We start from the raw sequence: 20,616 nt of genomic DNA, 5'->3' as shown, positions 1-20,616 counted from the left end.
TCCCTTACTACTTGTGTGTGTGTGTAGTCTATGTGAGCACGGATGGTAGTACTTTATTTGAGCAATGGTAACTTACCAGCATATATACCACTAAGAAGTAAAACATTCCCTCTCCAGCAATTGCCTATAGCTCCCCGGGAAGGGATGGGGCCTTATGAGGTCCTTGCCTGTAGATACAGAACACTAATGACATCTTGCACAGACACTCACTGTTGTTGAGAGTCTATGGGTGCAACAGCCATGATATAGCCACAGGGCACTGTGCCACAGCACTCCTCTGATTTTCCAGCTCTTGCATTCTTTATGCCTCCTAGTCAGTGATGTTCCCTGAGCCTTGGAGGAGGTTATGCAGAATTCCTGACCCAAACTGAGCATCCAATAGTCACTTATTTACAGCACTCTGGTCAGTTTTGAATCTCTAATAAAGCAGAACTCTTAGCAGCCACCAACACTTTCTTCACTGGGTGTGCCTGACAGGAGGAACGAACCATCACTGACTGGCCTTCTATATGCATAGTTCTTAATCATAGTTTTAGCACAGGGTCCAGGGTAAGCAATGTGGCCTCTTCCTGACAACATCAATGGTGGCTTTTGTACATTTAGCAGCCACAATGAAAAACATAAAATGAAATTAAACCAAATACAGGAGAAAATAATCCAGTCAAGAGACCCAGTAAATGAAAGCTGTCTGTGAGGCTATTGTTCCACAGTAACTTTTAAATAGAAGTAATGTATTCTAACAAGTGTAATCCATAATGTGTAAAACTGTCACAATGCAACATTTTCTATAATGAAAATGTGCTTATTTTAAATAGCATAGTTATTACATAAAACAGTAATATTACCATTCATTATCATTATCAGGAATTATATACATAGTCAGGTCTGCTAGGTCACACCTATAATCCCAGCACTCATAAGCAAAGGTAGGGGGATCTCCATGGCCAGCCTGGACTATACAAGTAGTGGCATATGCATATGACTACATATGCAGCCTGTCTTGAAAAACAAAAAAATAGGTATGTTATTGTAATTGTATAGTTTATATTTTTATACAATGACCAGTACCAATGTTGACATAAATACACAGTACTGTGCTGCCCTAGACTTTTTGTTGGAAGGCAGTGATGCTGGAGATGAAACTCAGGCCCTGGGATCTCCAGTCTGTACTAAATTTTTGGAAGTCCACAGTCTCACTAGATGACAGGAATTTTTCAGCTACATTACAATCTTACAGGACTAATGTCATATATATATTCTATCACTGCCCAATACAGCATTATGTGGTACACAACTATAGTTTATAGCTGTTGTTTATTTATAAAGCCTAAATAAAAGCAATGTAAATGTAAGGAAAAACAATTATATATAATACATAGGTATATCTTTTTATTTTATATGTATTCTCCTCTCCTAGTTACATATAAAAAATTGAATATTTTTCTTCATGATTATTCTAGTTATTTTATAATTTAAAGTATACATTTAATTCTTTTAGACTTTAAAATAGTCTATGTGTATATAAAATATACATTCATGGTATAACTGTAGATATACATGGTGTAAACAATCTAAAGTCTCAAATCTTTAAAAAAATCCATACTTATTAAATAAAGTACAAATAATCTAGATACTAAAAAACACACTTCTGTTCTAATTAAAATTTCAGCCAACAAAACTTCAAATTCCTTTCCTCCCCTCCAACCATTCATCCAACCACTAAATTATTCACTCAGAATTGAAGGAGAAAGGAATGTAAATTTTAGATATAAAATCTACACGGCTGGGGGCTGGAGAGATGGCTCAGCAGTTAACAGCATTGACTGCTCTTCCAGAGGACCTGGGTTCAATTCCCAGCACCCACATGGCAGCTCACAACTGTCTGTAACTCCAAGATCTGACACCTTCACGCAGACGTACAGGCAGGCAAAACACCAATGCATGTAAAACAAAAATAAATTATATATAAAAAAAATCTACACGGCTTGTTTTAGTATTTTACAGTCTCAAAAACAATGCCTATCATTGGAAATAAATGTTTGAGGACATGAACAGGGAAGCTGAAGAAGTTATCTGGACAGATGTAACAAAGCCCACAAGGTAACAACACCCTTTGAATGCCTCCAGCTCTTTATCTGATCAGAACACTCTGGCAAAGCACTTCCTAAGACTCTCAGCTCCACCCACAACAGATGTGAGCTGCAGAAGCTTAGAACCAGCTGCTGAACTGAATGAACTACAGCACACACCAGTTGATTGGTGACAGAAAACAAATACAAATACATCAGGAACAAACACTGTAGGTTCATAAAGTTTAATATTACCTTCAAACCCAGAATTCAGAAGGTGCTCCCCCAGGTCACAACCAAATACTCTCTCTCTCAAGATTCCCCGCTGCTTTAGCTTCTGTTTTGTTGGGCGAGACTTCATGAATGTTCGTAAGAAAGTAATGAGTTTGCCGTGCTTTTTAGACACTAAAAACAAACACACAAACAAAAAAACCAAAATGAATATCTTAGTTGTAGCAAGGGACTGCATTTCAGTTAGCACAAAAAGAAACTTACCTTTGATAGTCTACCGTCAAGCTGTTATAAACATACATTATAACTGTAGGCAGCTGTCTGACTGTTGGTGCACTTTGTTCTCCCTAGCCTGCGATGCTATTGTGAGCAATTACATGGACTGTACTCTGTGACCTTTACATAAAGCCCACCTGGCAAAGCAGCCATCATCTCAGAGCATGCAAGAAGGAACCGAATTTGGATCCAGTGTCTTGCTTTGGGTATCTTCACAGTAAGAAAGGCCTGAAGGTAGCTCCCATCCAGTCAGACTTGAAAAGTTCTTTTCTTTTTTCTTTTTTAGTATTGGAGAATGAGTCAAGGCCTCTTGCATGCTCACTAAGCATTCTGTTACTAAGCTATCCTCATCCTTTACACTTTCTACACTGAGATGGTAAGCTGTGTGGACAACAACTTTGAACTTGTTCTGTAGCCCAGGCAGGCCTTGAACTTAAGATATTCTTGCCTGAATTTCCCAAATAGGTGAGATAGGCCTGCACTAACAGGCTTGACTAAAATATTTTTCTTAATGGTGAGAAATTTCCACATCATTTGTAATTCATGGGATACAACTGGAGAAAGAAACTGTCTTCCTTCTTCTTTTACCCTATGATGTCATAAAACACGGCAGTCAACCAAATGGCAGTAAAAATACCACATTATCTAAATAAATCAACTTAACTTCCTTGAAGATCAAAGCAATAAATAAGGAAAATAGCATTTGGAGAAATATTTCATTGATTAATACAGGAGAAAGACAACCATGAAAGCACTGAAAACAAACAAATCTCTAGAAAAGTGATGTTTGCTAAGAGATGCAGCCTGCAGAGAGTTACTCTACAAGACAACAAACACCAGAAGCTCAAAGATCAGAGGTTGGACTAAAGACTCCTTCCAAGGCCTTAATCCCCTACTCTGTACATACGATTACTAGAGTCTGATTCTTCTTACTACAGATTCTTCAGCAAATCCAAATCTTCATCTTCAGAACAGATGAAGACTACTGAGGGAGTTCTGTGCACCTACAGCAACTCAGGGCCCAGATGTACCACTCTAGACCAGATCAGACATTGGTCATCTATTTGCTTCATCTCATGGGAAACACTATTTGTAGATGGAAGCCTTTTCCTCACAGACTGCAAGTGTCCTAGCTAAGCTTTCTTGAGGAAAAGTCCTGGGCAAACTGGAGCAAACAGCCACTCTACACTCTACAGGTACAATGGAGGGATTTTCTTTATTTATCAAATGCTTAAAATTTACTTAGTAGTCAGTTATGATACATACACCTTTAGTTCCAGCACTTAGGAGGCAGAGACAGGTGGATCAATGACTTTGAGGCCAGCCTTGCCTACACAATGACTTCTAGATCAGCTAGTGCTACACAGTGAGCCTTGACCATAACAAAATATTTCTTTACTTAGAATCATCAATATAATTTTGATGTTATCTCTAATGTGCCCAACCTGCAAAAATTAAAAGCTTTTCTATCTAAAGCTCTCTACTGCAAAATTAAATGTCATGTTCTTAATTTCATCAGTATATGGTGAGACATACTTTAGAGTCTGTGACACAAACTATGATAATAGGTTATTATGTGTTTATTTTCCCCTAGCTACTAGTAATTTGATTAATTAATTTATATTTACTCTTGTGTATACTCATGTGTACAATGAGCATGGAAGCCAGGAGGACAACCTTTGGGAATCAGTTCTCTCTTTGTTGAGAGTCAGGGTTTCTCTTATTGTTATTGCCATCTTGTACACTCCAGGCTAGATAGTCCATGACATTCCAGGAAATTCTCCAGTCTCTGTGTGTAGAAATAATGGGATTCTAGATTCCAGACATGCACCACAACATCTGGCTTTAAAAAAAATTATCTCCTATTTTAGATGAGGACACTGAGGCACAAAATGTAAGTCAACATGCTAGGGTTAAATAATTAGAATTCAAAACCAGGTTATTTGTAAACATCCAAGCTCTTAGCAACTGTATGATACGACCTAGATGAAGAGAGCAAGGGAATGTCAGCTGTTTTTAGTGGCTAACAAGGAAATAAGTAGGACAAAGTCAACATGACTTGGGAGCAAAGTAACTCCAGGAGACAGGATGGTCAGAAAAAACTTCTCCAAGATGTGTGTCAGAGCCAGAAGGTATGAGAGCTTGTGTTTCAGCAAGTATTCAATGTGGTTACAAATGACAGGCTACAACAAAGAGTATGGGCTTTATGCCATGGGAACACAATGACTAGCTCAAACAACTTAAACCAAGTGATTACTTAAAAAAAACCCAGTATGTATATGAGGATGCCAAAAATGCACCAATAAGGAGTTGGCTGAATAAATCATTTAACACTCACACAGGATTATTGATGTGCATTTCTTTGCTCCTTTGGTTAGTTTCTTGAGACAGGGTCCCAATATATAGTCCTGGCTGGGCTTGAACTTAAGAGATTCATCTGCCCCTGCTTCCCAAGGGCTGGAATTAAAGGCATGCATTGAATTCCCAGCCATTTTTTATTGTTTTAAAAAACTATCTACTGATACAACATAATCTCTAAAATAACTGAGTTTGAAAAGTAAGATATAGAAGTTTATTATATAAAAGAATGAAGAATGAATATCTCTCACAAACACAAAGTCACACATGCATATGCATGAACATATATAAAAATTTATTTCTAAAAGTAGATCTCTTTTTTAAAAAAGATTATTTTATATGTATGTGTATTTTGCCTGCATGCACAGATATACCTGCATGCATGCCTGGTATGATGGATCCCCTGGAACTGGATCCATCTGGACAGTTGTGAGCTGTCATGTGGGTGCTGGGAATTGAACCAGAGTCCTCTAGAGGAACAGCCAGAGTGCTTTTAACCTCTGAGCTTTCTCTCTAGCCCCCTTAAGATTTATTTTTATTATGTATATTTGTAAGTGTTCAAATGAATTCATAAGCAGAAAGGGGCATATATTCTTTTTTTCTTATTCCTTAGAACATCGTTCCTAGAATTATCAATGGGAATTAGCTACACATAGAAATCATAAATAATGAATAATGATGGGATAAATTTAGAACTATGATCCTTTAACCAAACTCTCAATACAATAAATCCCATTATTCAGAGAATATCCAAGTTCAACTGGTCTTTCCAGGGTATTAGGTTGTTTTAACTATGCTTCTTGGTTTGCTAACATGGCTTTCTTTCCTGATTAGGGTCAAGAATGTGCACATTATTTTTTTTCTAAGACAGTGGCACAAGGCCTAACTGATTAAAGCTGCAATAAAAATTAAGACAGCAGAGAATGTCACTAGCAATTCTAGGCCCCATTTGCACTTGAGGGTGCAGAGAAACTGCCTGTGTGCACATCCTCCTTGCTTCTACTGTGTGGCCACCTTGCTCCTGTCACCTTTCCAGAACCATTACTGATATATGACTACATGACATCAAGTCCTGGGAGTGGGAATAGGAGGGGTGGTAGGTTTACTTCTTGACTATTTACATCCCAGTCTAAGGCTTAAAATAATAGATATTCATGATAATAAAGATTAATCACACCGGATTAGAAATCAATTAAGTTAGAAAAAATGTTCAAATTAATTGTACTCAAATTTGATGCTCTAGCAATAATTCCAAATTATTCACTCATATTAGTTTTCTTCACTTAAAATTTTCCCCATTTCTTACATATTAATATAGCCAAAAGGAACTCATTTTGGATATAAGAATTGTCTCCTATCCCTGTCCAATGTTGCCAGTATCTCCTTGAAAGGCAAAAACAAAGTACTCTCAACTCTATTGGTACACTTCTGTGAGGAAGATAAAGGTTGGCTGACAAGTGCTGACAAGCCCATTCCTAGGGAGAAACACAATAATGCACTAGAAGGGAGGCTGTAGGGGTCAAAGTCCACAAAACATGTTAGATTAGAGACAATAAAATAATAAAACATGTAAAAAGTAAGGTTTAAAATGATACCACTAAAGCAAACCACATTTTATATCCAAATCTCCTATTCCAGAATTTAAAGTGAAACACAGGTCCATGTTATTTAGCCAGGACAGATTTTTTATCTGCAATCTTTTTATAAACCAGGTAAACCTACCAGACCTGTCTTCCTGGTAGTTACACGCTTTAGCAGTACAACTTCATTTTGCCAACGTAAATCTTTATGATACCAATTACCAGTTTATGGGGAGATACTAAAGACAGCCATTTCTGTAGTGCATGGTGAACCCTGATACAGAGGTTGGACACTGAGGTCTTTAATTACATGACAACAGCTGCCAAACAGTCTCAAAGTAGACCTGAGTTCTCACACTTCATCTAGAGTTCTCTAAATCAGTTCTCACATATCTTTCAGACTAATAGCACAAGTCTAGGCTTGGTTTAATTTCTGAGGGTTTAAAAAAAGCTGGTTTGTCTTAGAAAATGACCCTAACATTAAGTTTATTTGAACATCCATTATTTATAATATCTATAACAAACTCAGAAAGTCAAGCAGGTAATATTTTTGATACACACAATCTGTGGAGATTTCCCTGCAAACTGAAGATATAATAAAAGCCTGTAATTCTTAAAATTCAGTGGCATTTTACATATTGTATTCAAAAACCTACGTTTTGCTTTGTTCTCAAACAGATTACAAAACCATTTGGCAAAAATTCAACAGTGGTGAATACAAGCATGGGCAACTACTACATGATATTTAGGTTGTCTTAGAACAACCTCTTTCTATTTAGCATTCTAAGTCTTAACTGTTACTTTAAATATTTTTCCATTAAATAAATTAAAAAAATTTAATTTTATTCAAAATTCATTAAGTTTGCTTTTAGTTAATATAGCACTATCTATATACACCATGAAACACATAGTAAGGGTTTTATCTAGACTACTACTAAGCTGACTTAATGGGCTAATTACAAAATTCTGTTTTTCAAAAGAAAACCTAAAAAGTAAATTTTAAGGCCTGCCTTAGTCTGTGACAACCTACCAGGGTTATATCCTTAAAGAAAGCTGACTCTCCCTCTCCCGGCAGTTAATAAATGCCAGTGGTGCCTCACACAGGTAGATTTCATACTCACCTTCCTCCCCACTGTGCTCCACACTAAGCTTTTCTGTGGCTTGACCTTGTGCAGATCTTGGGTCTGCTGTTTCAAGTGCTGTAAGTTCATATACGCAACTGCCCAACTATGTCCAGAAAACACCCTTTCTTTGAAGTTATCCACCAACTTTGGCTCTTACAAACTTTCCAACCCCGTTCTATGATGATCCTCAACTTTATGGGGAGGAATGTGGCATTTGTGTTCTATTTAGGGGGTGTTCTGTAACTGAAGTCTGTGATGTTTTCAGCAATAGGGTCTTGCCAACAAGTGCTAGAAGGCAGCCAAGCATATTGGCAATAGCTTTAAATGCTTAGTGTGGGATCTATGGGACCCCTTTGGCTAACAACCCAAAGAGAAGTAACCCTTCCTGGTATTGAGGTTTTTATTTGCTAGCTTGTGGAGTCAAGTTTGGATATTGGTCCCACATTGTATGACAACTCTATTAAAGCTTATTTAGTTGGGTAATATAAACTGGAACTAGTGGGGAGAAGACAGGAGAGTGGGAGGAGACAATTTCTTCCTTCTCCCCTTCCCTCCCCCCCCCACTTCCCACTCCTCTTCCTCTTCCTGCTCTACCAGTCGCACCTCAGATATTCTGCATATCAGATATTTACATTATGATTCATACAGCATATACAGTTAGGAAGTAGCAATGAAAATAGTGTTATGGTTAGGGGTCACCAAAACATGAGGAACTGTATTAAAGGGCCACAGTATTAGGAAGGTTGAGATTCACTGAGTTAAACAAAGTAATATTCATGTATCCATCTTCTTAGTTTTTTAAGCTTAGCATTTTGCCATATTACTTGCCCACATACATTTTTCCCATTTTAAACTAGAAAATAAAGCACTATAGACTGCTACACAGAAAACCTTTATCTCAAATTCAGTATTGTCATCTTCACCTGTGTTATATACTGAAACTACAAGTGTGTATAGTCACAAACAACTCAGATGAGCATGCTGTGGTTTAGAATTTTAGGAATGAAATCATGACATCAAACTTTACATTACTATATATTTTGAGATTTATCCCTGGCACTTGTGGTTCATTATATTAAATTTTCACTGTATTAATCGTACCTTTTTAAATATATACAACCATTTCCACGACAGTGTCCTACTGGCAGCTAGAGCTTTTATTATTTTAATCAATGTTGCACTAAGCAACTTCGTTAAGTGCTTCTGTGGCATGGTGAAAGGCTTCCTCTGGCAGTCATGCTCAGAGTCACTGGACTCCAGATGCTGCTGCTGCCCAGCCTTACCTGAAGCTTACCAATAAAACCTACAATGTACGTTTTTAGGACCTTCTGCTTAGAAGCTCACCAAACCTGTCTCTAGAATGAAAGTCCCTAGATAATTTACTCATGTCACCCTCCCACAGAAGCCCAGAGCCCATCCTTCAGACCTGTCATATTTTGTTTCTTCCTTCGTCTCATGAATATGACACTGTACTTAACTTTAACGTGTACTGTGATTGCTACTTTAGTAAGCAGTTAGCTTTACTGGCTATTTATTTTCCTCTTTAATGGGATACTTGCTATTTTTTGTTACTGATGGGTATTAATTTCTTATAAAACCAAAAAAACAAAACCTGTCAGTGGAATGTTATGCATAAAAGTCTTTATCACGTTTATAGTTTGCTTTCTATTGTACAAATTAAATCATGTCTTTAGGTATGGCATCTTTATTTTATGTCATTTTTCTTTACCCCCAAGTCATAAACATATTACACGATTTCCCACATAAAAATTCAGAGTTTCACACTGTATAGCTCTCTTTCATATGTATTATCAATTATTCTATCACCTTTAGTTAAATACTCCTCTGTCTACTAACTTGCAAAACTAATTCTGTTTTTGTAAAAAGATGTACACTGACTTGTGTAAGCTGATTCTCCATCAGCAACTAACTCACTTTACATTTTTTCTAGTACTTAATGAAGACGAGTCCTTCCACTTATTCTTAACACTTCAAAACTGCCCTGTCTTTTTAGTCCTGTATCTTAGAATCAACTTGTCAAACTGCAGGGTAAAAACCATTGGAAATGTTGTTGAAACTGCATCCAGTTACAAATTATTTTGAAGGAAACTGAACTTTTGTGAACCATAATGTTGAGTCTCCTCAGCTATAAACATAGTGTTTCTCTCCCTTTATTGAAGGTTTGTTTATATCCTTCAATTACTTTTCTATGAAGATAGTACCTATTTTTTCTGTTATAGCTAGTATTAGAAATGTTACAATTTTTGTTGCTACTATAAATACTATCTTTTTTCTAAAGTATATATTCTAACAATCTCATTACTACTATGTAGAAAATTAACATAGTTGGGAATTTCGAGATACCTAAGGTTCCAAATTTGCCTTGTAACTGCTAGCTATGTGACTGTGGATAAGCTAACTATAATTCTTCATTTATAAAACCATTGAAAATAGTAACTATGTAATAGGGCTTTTGGCACAATGGAACAATTTAAAAGTCTAAAGCACTACTGCTGGGCAGAAAACTTAAAAAAAAAAAAAGATTATTATCTTATTATTCAACAACCACGCTGATCCCCATTATTTTTTAAAGATTCATTTATTTTTTATTTATGTGCATGTGTGTGTGTGCCTCTATGTGTATATAATTCTCCTGGAGGCCAGAAGAGGGACCCAGATTCACCTAGAATCTGGGCTTAGAGCTGATGATGTGGGTGCAAGATCAGTACGAACTCTCAGCTGCCATGCCAACTCTCTAGCTTCAGATTCTGTTATTTTTTAATGTAACTGGAGACCATTGTAGACCGACATATAAATAAGCTCGACTTAATTCTCCCATTCCAGTCCTTTTGTTTCCATCTAGTTTAATTGGATCTTTAAAAAACTGTTATATTAAATACAAGAAAGAGAAAGAAGGATGAAATAACAGTAAGGATGTCTGAAAACAGCCACAAGGAATCATACTATTAAGTATCTACCTAAAAAAAAAAAACCTATTATGTCTCTCTATAAATATACATAGCTTAAATAAAATTCTCTCATTTGGGCTGACAATGCTCCCTCCAAAAGCCAAAGACAGACATTTAACAAAAAGCAAACACCTGGCAAAGCAAGCCCTCTTTTCAACTGTTGATCAGGGTTGTTCAAGAGACTCCCAAATATTATGTACTTTAGCTGTTGCCCTTGGTTGCCTCCCAGAGTAGAACACGAGTCCCTGCTGCTGAAGACACTACACTTCATACACAGACTGAATGCTTCCTCATGAAGCAATGCTTTCATGATACCAGAAGGCACCACACAAACTTCCAAAGGAGGGGAAGCAGCCAACAGTTCTTCCCAGATAATGATGCCAATTAAGCCCAACAAAACCCAGCACGGCACAATATCTAAGGGTATAGTAATGGCACACATTCCCTGGCAGTAAATAACAGTCTCTAATTGGACTTAAGACATGCCTGGTGCTGGAAACCTAGCCATCCAGCCAGGGATAGAGAAGTCCTGGATCTTAGAGGAGAATCTACAACTGCCACTCTACTAAACCAGCACAATCTAAATGTTTCTCCTTATACTCCAGGTCAGTCTAGTCCTCACTCCTCATTGGCGAAACTTTCTTTGCGACATATCACAACCTTTACAGCAACCACAAATAAAACTATAGAGCTATAGAGCTCAGGCCCAACAGACACATCCCCAAATACAACCACTGCACCCAAGGCAAGGATCACTGTGGAAAACTAATGAAAAAAGAGACCATGAATTTTAAAGATTTCAAGGAAGGGCTTGGAGGGGGTAAAGGGAAGGGGAAATGATATAATTATATTATAATCTAAAAAATAATGTTTTTAAATGTTTATGTTCTTCCCGGCTTTAACTTTGGGTCTTTCAAGAGCTTCTCTGTTTCAACCCCCCTTTGAAAGTCTGTAGGACTTTTCGTATCCTTTTCAGGTAAAAAGATTTGATGAAGTGGAGTTAGATTTTTAACACCTGAAGTTGCAAGGCATGCCAAGTCCTTCTGCAGAACTAGAATAAATATTAGAAGTGAAAATAAACATGAGGACTGATTTTTAGTAAAAAAAGATACAACAGAGAGATTCTAGAATGACAGCCTAGACAATGACTTCTAAACATGAGAAAAGACAAGGATTTTCATATATAATCTTAAATAGCACAAAGGGATACAGGGTAAGTGATGTGAAAATTAATGTATTTTTGGCATGTATTGTTGTATAGCCTTAAAGGACCTTTGGAAAACAAAGAAGTAATGGTTTGAGTGAGCTTAGTGCTTAAGTGGAGTGAGGGGAGGAAATATTGATACAAATGAAACTTCCACTTGCAAATAAATGAACTCATAAATTATGCAGTAAGTCAACTACAAATCTCTAAAGAACACCTTCTAGATGGCTGAGCAAGATTCTAACATGCAACTCAAATATTAAAGGAACTGAACTAAAAAAAGGCTTCAAGCAATTGAAATATAGAATTTCTTTTTTAAAACTACTCTTGAGGACTTTTTAATTTTTTTTTTAAAGATTTTATTTATTAAGTATACAGTCTTATGTCTGCATATGCCCTGCATGCCAGCAGAGGGCACCAGATCTCATTCCAGGTGGTTGTGAGCCACCATGTGGTTGCTGGGAATTGAACTCAGGACCTCTGGAAGAGCAGTCAGTGCTCCTAACCTCTGAGCCATCTCTCCAGCCCAAAATATAGAAATTCTAAAAATCGTCTTTCTCTTATACTACTGGAAGTGTTCATATGAAGTTCTTAGGGTGGATAATGTTGTAACTGAATCCTTTATATCATTTAGCCACTTACTAAAATTAGGTATGAATTTGTGGGGTTTTGAGGAGCAGGATCTTGCTGTGCAGCCCAGGATGGCTTTAAACTCCAGATCCTCCTGACTGAGCTCCTGAGTGCTGGGGTTACAAAAGCAATTTCAGGAACATTCTACAAAACACAGTAAAGGACTTTCTTGCAGATCAAACATTGAGTTAAGTTTTTATTAAGGAATAAGGACATGCCTAAGATATTTTACCCCTGACCCTATTCTTATCTCTATAAATGTTCTGGTCTACTTAGTGAGGCAGCTATACTTTCCCTGACACTTTGCACAGCTCTGTTCCTGATCCTACAAAGATAATACAAAGGAAAAGAAATCTAAACAAGTTATAAAATAATTACAGGATAACTAATGTTCACTGAATGCTTATTATGTGCCAGGACCTTAGGGATATAATGAATTTCAGTTTGTATTAACATTGCATTCTAAATGAGTTACACGTATCTAATCACTATTATACTCTTAGAAGTTTATGTTCAAACAGAAACATTAAATAAAGTGATTACCTTCCCATTACACACTATGTTAAAGGTTATGGTAACACTGGCATTTTATGACTCTCTTCTTTTCTACATATCCAGCAATATATTATCAAGATAACCTAGCACCCATATTTCAAGTCTCTTCAGTTTATCTGGTACTATTTTGTACCTACATAGTTTGCACACAGTTAAAAAATAAATAAAACAACAAAAAAGTTAGTCATTCTATTTGAATATTTTAAAACATACTTCAGCCCATGACCTAGGAATTTAAAGCTTTTATAGCTTTTCAATAAATAAGATAAATACAGATTGAGTACCACTTATCTAAACTGCTTGGTAACAGAAATACTGTAGATTTAAATATCTTCAGTTTTAGACATACATATCTGTCTAACTACCTGAAAGAATATATATATATATCTACATATATATATATATATATATATATATATATATATATATATCCCCACATATCTATGGAAAAAGAGGCAAAGGGACCAGGCTTAAACATAAAATTCATGTATACTCAACATAAGCCTTATATACAGTCTATAGGTAATTTTATGTCATGTTACAGTGTATCCACATTTTGACTGAAATTTGTCACATAAGGTCTGGTGTAGAATTTTTCACCTATAGCATCATTTTGATGCAAAATGTTTTGAGTTCTAAGCACTTCAGACTCGGGATTCAATCCATAGTCTGATTAAGGTGAGCCCTTTGTTGGCTAGGCTAGTGAAAAAGTACTGGGCTAAGAGTATGAAGATACGGTTTTGACAACTATTTTTGTTAGATTACAAACAATGAAATCAGTCAGTGTGAGACCTTAGTTTGATGGTATAATAAAATGTTTCACTAGGCAGCACAAATCTAGACTGCAATAAAAATACCCCCAAACATAAAATTCTTTGGGAAAAAAAACAGCATAGAAAACCCTCAAGTCTATGTAAAATGTTTAAAATAATTTATCAGGAACATTATCTAAAATTTAATTGGAAAGTTCTATTTCAAAGGGGGAGGGCTTCCTAAGTCATCTTAGGGTAGCATAAGAACTTTATATTAAAAAGTCATTATTAAGGTTATTATTTAATATCTAGTATATTGAGTTTAGTTCTTTTTAATTATTTATTTTGTTTCATGGATGTTTAAGATTAGAGGGAGTATTTATATAACATACATTCCTTTCTAGGATTTAGGCAAAAAATGTATTATGCTATGTGATATTTATTATTTTGGTTTATTTTCTTCCAAGTTCTTAATCATAAAATGACATTTATATTATTATTTCTGTTAGCTGATTCCATATACTCTATAAAAATTAACTTTGGGCCTAAGGTTTCAATACTAATGTTGCTGCAGCAAAAGAAAAAAATACCTACAAAATTCTGGACTTCTGTAGAGTGGTGCTCAAAAGCCAGAATCCCTCATGTCCCTGTAATTAGTTTCTATTTTTGAAATCAGGAATACAACAGTTGTCCAGCTTTGGACTTCACACCCTGATTCCCCAAACATATATTCTAAATTCTTTAGGAAAGCTGAGTTTAGCTTTGAAAATGCTCTTGATGTTATTGTGGAACAAAAAAGTACAGAACCACTCTTGTTCAATATATCATTAATAATTCTGAAAGTAAGAAAAACATAATTCTGTAACTGATGCAGGTGACAGCTGCAAGAGGCTGCCAGAGAGAATATATCTAGAGCCCACACAGCTCACAGTGATGTCTGACATTCCAACCTCAAAGGGAGGAAACCAGGTATCCTAGGAATGCCTGCTTGATTCTGCAGGCTGGATTTAAAATGGCACACTGGCAGTAATAACTGTCTGTTGGATACAAAAAGGAGAAGGGGGGAGAGGGGAAGGAGAGAGGGAGAGGGAGGGGGAGGGAGAGAGAGAGGGAAGGAGAGAGAGAGAGAGAGAGAGAGAGAGAGAGAGAGAGAGAGAGAGAGAGAGAGAGAGAGAAAACACTCTACTGACAGTTATATAATAGGTTCTCATTAGCTGATGAGGGAATCGAGGAGCCATTTCAAAGCCAATGCTGACCTGAAAGCAAATCATTGACATTGACGACTCTGGAAAATAGGTCTACAGTGAATTAAAAGAGTCTTCCAGCAGTAGAAGAAAAAAACAGCTCACATGGAAAAAGCTAAGCAGACACGGGTAACCAGCTTCCCCATACCTACCACAACGCATTCACAGGCGTGCCTAAAAGACATGGATATTTGACACCACAGCAGCAACAGGCTGCTGTCCTTCCCGGAGGATACAAAACACACAAAGTTACAACATGGAGCATTTAAAAGCAATGCTCCTTGGGAAAATGTCATGACATTAGATAAGGCTCTTAGTATCTAGCTGACTTGTTTGATTTTTCCAGGAAGCTATGACTCTTACTAGAAATATTCTAGATTATGTGACTTTAGGTTGACATGAGTAAGCTGAATATTTTTTCAGATCACAGATACTTGTTTTTATTTTTAAATTTCAATAATAACTAAAATACATAGGAGTTTCGTTCCTCAACTCTTTGCAAAAGCAAAATGCGTTCTTTCTTTTTTTTTTTTTAAATAACTTGGTGACTTTACCAACCCAGTTATATAAAAGACTATGACTAATTTCATTTCTAAAAGTAGAACAAAAGGAAGATTTGCATTTTACCAGAAGCAAGTAGGAGGAAATATGAGGTGGATCTAAATTTCTTGATGCTGAATGTATTTTAATTCCAGAATGAGATATAATACACAGGTTACAGGTTTTTTAAACCTGCCAAGAAGTTTAATATTGTTTGGGTTCTTATTTTTACAGGATGACTTACTACTATTTAGCAAGTATGATTTCAAGAAGAAATGTATTAATTTGTACATTCTCATAAAAATTAATTTATAGCAACCATGTATTTTAGGAATTCAGGTATATCAAAGGTAACAGGTCTACCAAAATACTATATGAACTTCTGGGAAACAAAAATGATGGAACCTTAAATTCAATGGCATGAAAATTCTCCTTCCTGAATAGTATTTTTTCTTCTTTGATTAGAATCATAATAAGCATTTTCATATTTTACTGCCACTGGGGATTCTATTAAGCTATGAAGGTTGGTATGGAGCATTAGTGTTGTCATAGCTGGGCTGGGGGAACTGTGGAGGCTTTAGAGAAAAAGGTGAAATGGATAGGTTCTAAAAAGTTTGAGAGTATGGTACTTACAGTAAGTCTCTTTAAAGTCGAAAACTGGGTTTTGAAGTCAGACCAGGGAATTGGGATCCAGCCCCTCCCCCCTTCAAAATTACGAGGTCTTTAGCAAATTACCTATTGAAATCTTACTTCCTTCATGATGGACAGAAGGACGATCCTAACAACCACCACTGGGCTCACAAGAAATGACAGATGCCAAATGCTCTGCGTCATTTTCCCCATTACAATTTCTCTTTCCCTTTGATCTGAAAACTTTATCTTCCCTCAGTACATGATTGACCAAGAATCTGACCCAGCTTTTCAGACCCTGTTCAGTCCAATCTGGCCACATAACTCCATGGGAGACCCAAGCTAAAGGGCAGGCACAGACAAATTCAGGACAGTTTCTGGTTTTCTCTCCTGTAATTCTCTACCTCATTTATATTTCTGCTCCCTTCCACTACTTCCTTTTCTATATTCAAAATAACACTGTCCAGTACTTGGAAGGGGGAAAAGTTGCACTTTCAGATCATCTCACTGAGCAACAGATGCAAAGTTGGCTATGAAAAAGAACTCTCAATTCTGAAACCTCTTCACCTAATATTTTGAAAATTAAGCCATGGTAGGTCAACCTTGGAAAGAAAAAAAAATCACTGGGCTATTTTGTGATTTAGAGAACATACTTATTTCTATGTCATGTTAGGGAACTAGTGTACTGAAAAACTTCATTACCAAAGCAGCCCATGAGCACGACTTAGCCATGCATTCTCTGGGAATACACAGGACTTCCTGAGTGGAGACAGCTGTCCTAATGGAGGGCAGTGCAGAAAGGAGCAGAACTGCCCAAGTCTTCAGTCAATCAGAGCTGCTCATTCTCCACTCATCTAGCATTGAAATAATATCAGCCCACAAGAAACCTACACACATATTCTCATTCTCTCTCTATCTCTCTTACCTAATAATGAAAACCTCTATTACATTAATTCAGGTCTAGAAAGCATTACCAACTAAACTGACCAGAAACAGCAGAAAACTGTTTACTAAAACTCCCTGGGAAAATAATCCCTGTGCAGTACAACTGACAAATTTTACTTTTAGAAGTGATTGCATCTCTACAAACAAGACAAATATTAATGCTATTATTCAATTTCCAGATACATTATGAACCACAACTCACTTGAGAACCGAAGTAACATGTGCCAAAATATGATCTAAAAATAGCTCCAAGGAATTAGTCCAAAGTAGTTTGAATGTAATAGTGAATGAGGGATTGAAATCTCCTTACCTCTTGCCAGGGTCCAAGTTTTAGGATCAGTATTTAGAATTACTCCGTGACTGTATTTAGCAGGAGAGTCAGCAGGCTCCGCATTCGGCACAACAGCTTAAGGATTCAGTGTAGTCACAGCAGCTCAGACCTTATCCAGCACATGAGTGAGCGTTCCTGGCCAGGTCTCCACCACACTTGGAGACGCCAGCTGCTTCCAGGTGCCCCTTTAGAGCACTTGGCCCATAGTTCAGGCCTATTTGAGCCAGTGTCTGTGAGAGCTCTGCCTTCGGGAGTTTAATCTTCCTCTCTCAGCGGGGCAGCTTTGCCACACCACAGGAACGCCCCACACTAAGAAGCTCACACTTGCAGAACAGGCTTCGCCAGCGAGGCTCCACCCATCAGCCTCCCACAGGTGAGCGTTTCCTGTTCAGAAACCAGCCCTAGGAAACTGCCGTTTAACTGTGTCCTTTATGCTTTGCCAGTTACTTACTATTTAGTTATTTGTATTTGCTAAGTGGGCGGGGGCAGTGTATCTGACAAAATGAAGTATATTAGGCCAAAATAAAGCAAGAAAAATAAGTAATCAAGTAGGAAGTATTGCTAGTAAAAGGCTGAGTCATAAAAACCAACTGCCACAGGCTAAGGGGACAAAATCTTTCAGTGTCTTTGCTGATAGTAAATTGTGACTCTTTTGCTACTGACATGTTTTAAAATGCATCCATTTACACAGGGTCTGCATGAAAAATTCTGAGAATAACAATTATGCCTGGCTTAGGGAAAAAGAGAAGTTTGCTCAGAACTGAAAATCCAGTGCTTTCCAGACGAACTTTCATTGCACAGGTTTGAGACTCACTTCACCACTTACTCCAAGGTACTTCCTGTCCTCTACCAGAAACCTTTACCAGCAAATGAGGCAATCCTCAGCAATGCCTATCAAACGAGCATTCAACCAGCTTCAACTTGAGAGTATTAAACATTATCTTTAGCTAGCAACATAAACACAACTCACTGCAGAAAATCTTCAAATACCCTACATTGTCACCACTGAACTGCAATTTTTTTTTTTTTAATGAACTGGAAAATACTGACATACTTGCAGTTCCAACTGAGGTTTTACTAGTTACAATGTAAATTCTACTGTTAGATCTTGTTTTCTTCAATAAAATCATTATTATGTACCAGACACAATTCTAAGTACTTACTAAAATCTTCATTCTAACTCTATAAAGCTGATGTGTTATCTGATCTTATAGACAGGCAGAGAGGCTGAGCAATGTCCTAAAGCCACACGCTACAAGACAGAGACAATACACAGAGGATTTATATGCACCATGCCAGACTGTAGTCTATATATACTCTTTCCTTCTTTTTTGAACATAGCTCTGAATATACAATTGTTGCTAAATGGCAAGCCACAGTAAAGAAAGCAATGAATTAATTTGATTTTAAAATACAAAAGGACACAGAGAATCCCAAGTGTGACAGGAACCAAGTAAGTTGATTTCCCACTAGTGGAATAGCTGTGGACTTGAGGGGTTTGTTGAACAGGAAGGATGTAAGGCTCCTAAAATTTATTCATGACAGAGAAGGCAAACCCATTCTTTAATTTCAAATTAAAAACACCTTTTCCTCCCAATCCTTTCTTTGATCAACATAAACACAAGCAAAGGAGGGGAAAAGAGAAAGAAGAGAAAAATAACAAAGACAGGTGCTGGGGAAATGGCTCAGTTGGTAAAGTGCTTTCCACACAGGCATGAGCACTTGATTTAGATCCCAGCATCCACACACAAGCCTGGTGTGGTAGGAGGTGTCTACAACTCCAACACCAGGGAGGAAGAGACAGGCAGATACCTGGTGCTCACTGGCCAAACAATCTTGCTGAACTGGTTAGCTCCAAGCTCAGTGAGAAACTGTCTCAAAAAACAAGGTGGAGAGTGATTGAGAAAGAGACCAACATCAACCTCTGGACTCCACATGCATGCAAGGATGTGCATACACCCGCACAAATGTCTAGACACATACACACCCTACACACAAACGCAAAGAATAAAGGTGGGGAAAGAAGAACTTATATAATGTAGAAAAGCCACTTTGCTAGTACCAAGTACAATCCACAATGCCCTTGTATCACCTAAAACATTAACAGGTACCAATAAATAAATTCCACAAAAGTTTATGTAGATGTGAGAGAACTGCACAATTAATAACAGCAACTCTCATGTTAAAACCAAAGACTGTTCTCAGAAATAGACAAGAAAGTGTATGCAAAATCTGGCAGACCTGTGTTTAAAGTCCACGCTATGTTTAACTGTATTGGGATACTGTCAATTTCCTGCTTTTGATAATGTACCATACATAGCTAGTTATGCAACAACTCGGAGGAGGAGTGACAAGTACAAGGGACCTCTCTGTGCTATTTTTGCAACTTCTTCTAAGACATTATTTTAAAATGAAAATTTGAAAAGTATCTTCCTTTAACTGAAAAATGGACTGTACTGTGTCAACTATTGATCACTTATGGCAAAGGGGAAGTCATTTGTCATTCTTTTCTTTCACATTTAACAAAATGTTTAGAGCTATCTATCTGTGACAAATGGAATAGGATGTGCCTTGGTATGTGTAGGAGGCACAAGAAAATTCATTGGGGAGGCAACTGGCCATATTCTTAACTTTCTAGTATAAAAGTTACTGGAATAATTCAAAGCCTTCACTGTATGTCTGTAAATTCTTTGAACTTATGGCCAAATATATCCATAACCAAAATACTTCTTAACACTCTCATGTTCCACATACTGGTCGAAGTTACCATCATTTCGGGTTACCTCAACAGTCACTGAGAGTCTCTTTCCTTTTACCCCTAAGTCAGCCACTAAATTTGTCCTTTTAGCAAAGTACCTCAGATCAAGCAACTGTTCCGATTATAACTTTCATTACCTTCCCAAGTAACAATGAAAACTCCATAGTAGCACCGAGAGGTGTGATGGCATCCTCTCCCTTGACCTAAACTCTCCATTCTCTCTTTAGCTCCCCTGGCCTTCTTGGTAGCACCTTCACAGGTTAGAATTGACACAGCATTGTGTCTTAATACTCCCTTCAAGGCTTTGCTCATAAGTGATACTCCAACAGTCCTTTCCCTGAACACACTACTCTCCAGAAATCTCAACCCCATGTGAATTATATCCCAGATGCTCAGCCTCTGAACCCTTCTCTCAGCTGT

At 37.1% G+C, this 20,616-nt stretch overlaps 1 protein-coding gene across 4 annotated transcripts in view; it reads right to left on the bottom strand.

The window, feature by feature from the left end:
• Arhgap32 (Rho GTPase activating protein 32) overlaps window positions 1-20,616 on the bottom strand; it is a 225,773-nt gene that overhangs the window by 22,441 nt on the left and 182,716 nt on the right. For all 4 annotated transcript variants that reach the window (XM_027411761.1, XM_027411762.1, XM_027411763.1 and 1 more), the window contains one exon: window positions 2,325-2,474. In XM_027411761.1, the coding sequence (XP_027267562.1) occupies window positions 2,325-2,474 (150 nt within the window). The remainder of the gene's footprint in view (window positions 1-2,324; window positions 2,475-20,616) is intronic.

This window comes from Cricetulus griseus, chromosome 4 (assembly GCF_003668045.3).
Source record: "Cricetulus griseus strain 17A/GY chromosome 4, alternate assembly CriGri-PICRH-1.0, whole genome shotgun sequence".
Taxonomy (NCBI): Eukaryota; Metazoa; Chordata; class Mammalia; order Rodentia; family Cricetidae; genus Cricetulus; species Cricetulus griseus.
Note: the sequence above shows the minus strand (reverse complement) of the source record. Positions and strands in the feature narration are given on the sequence as shown.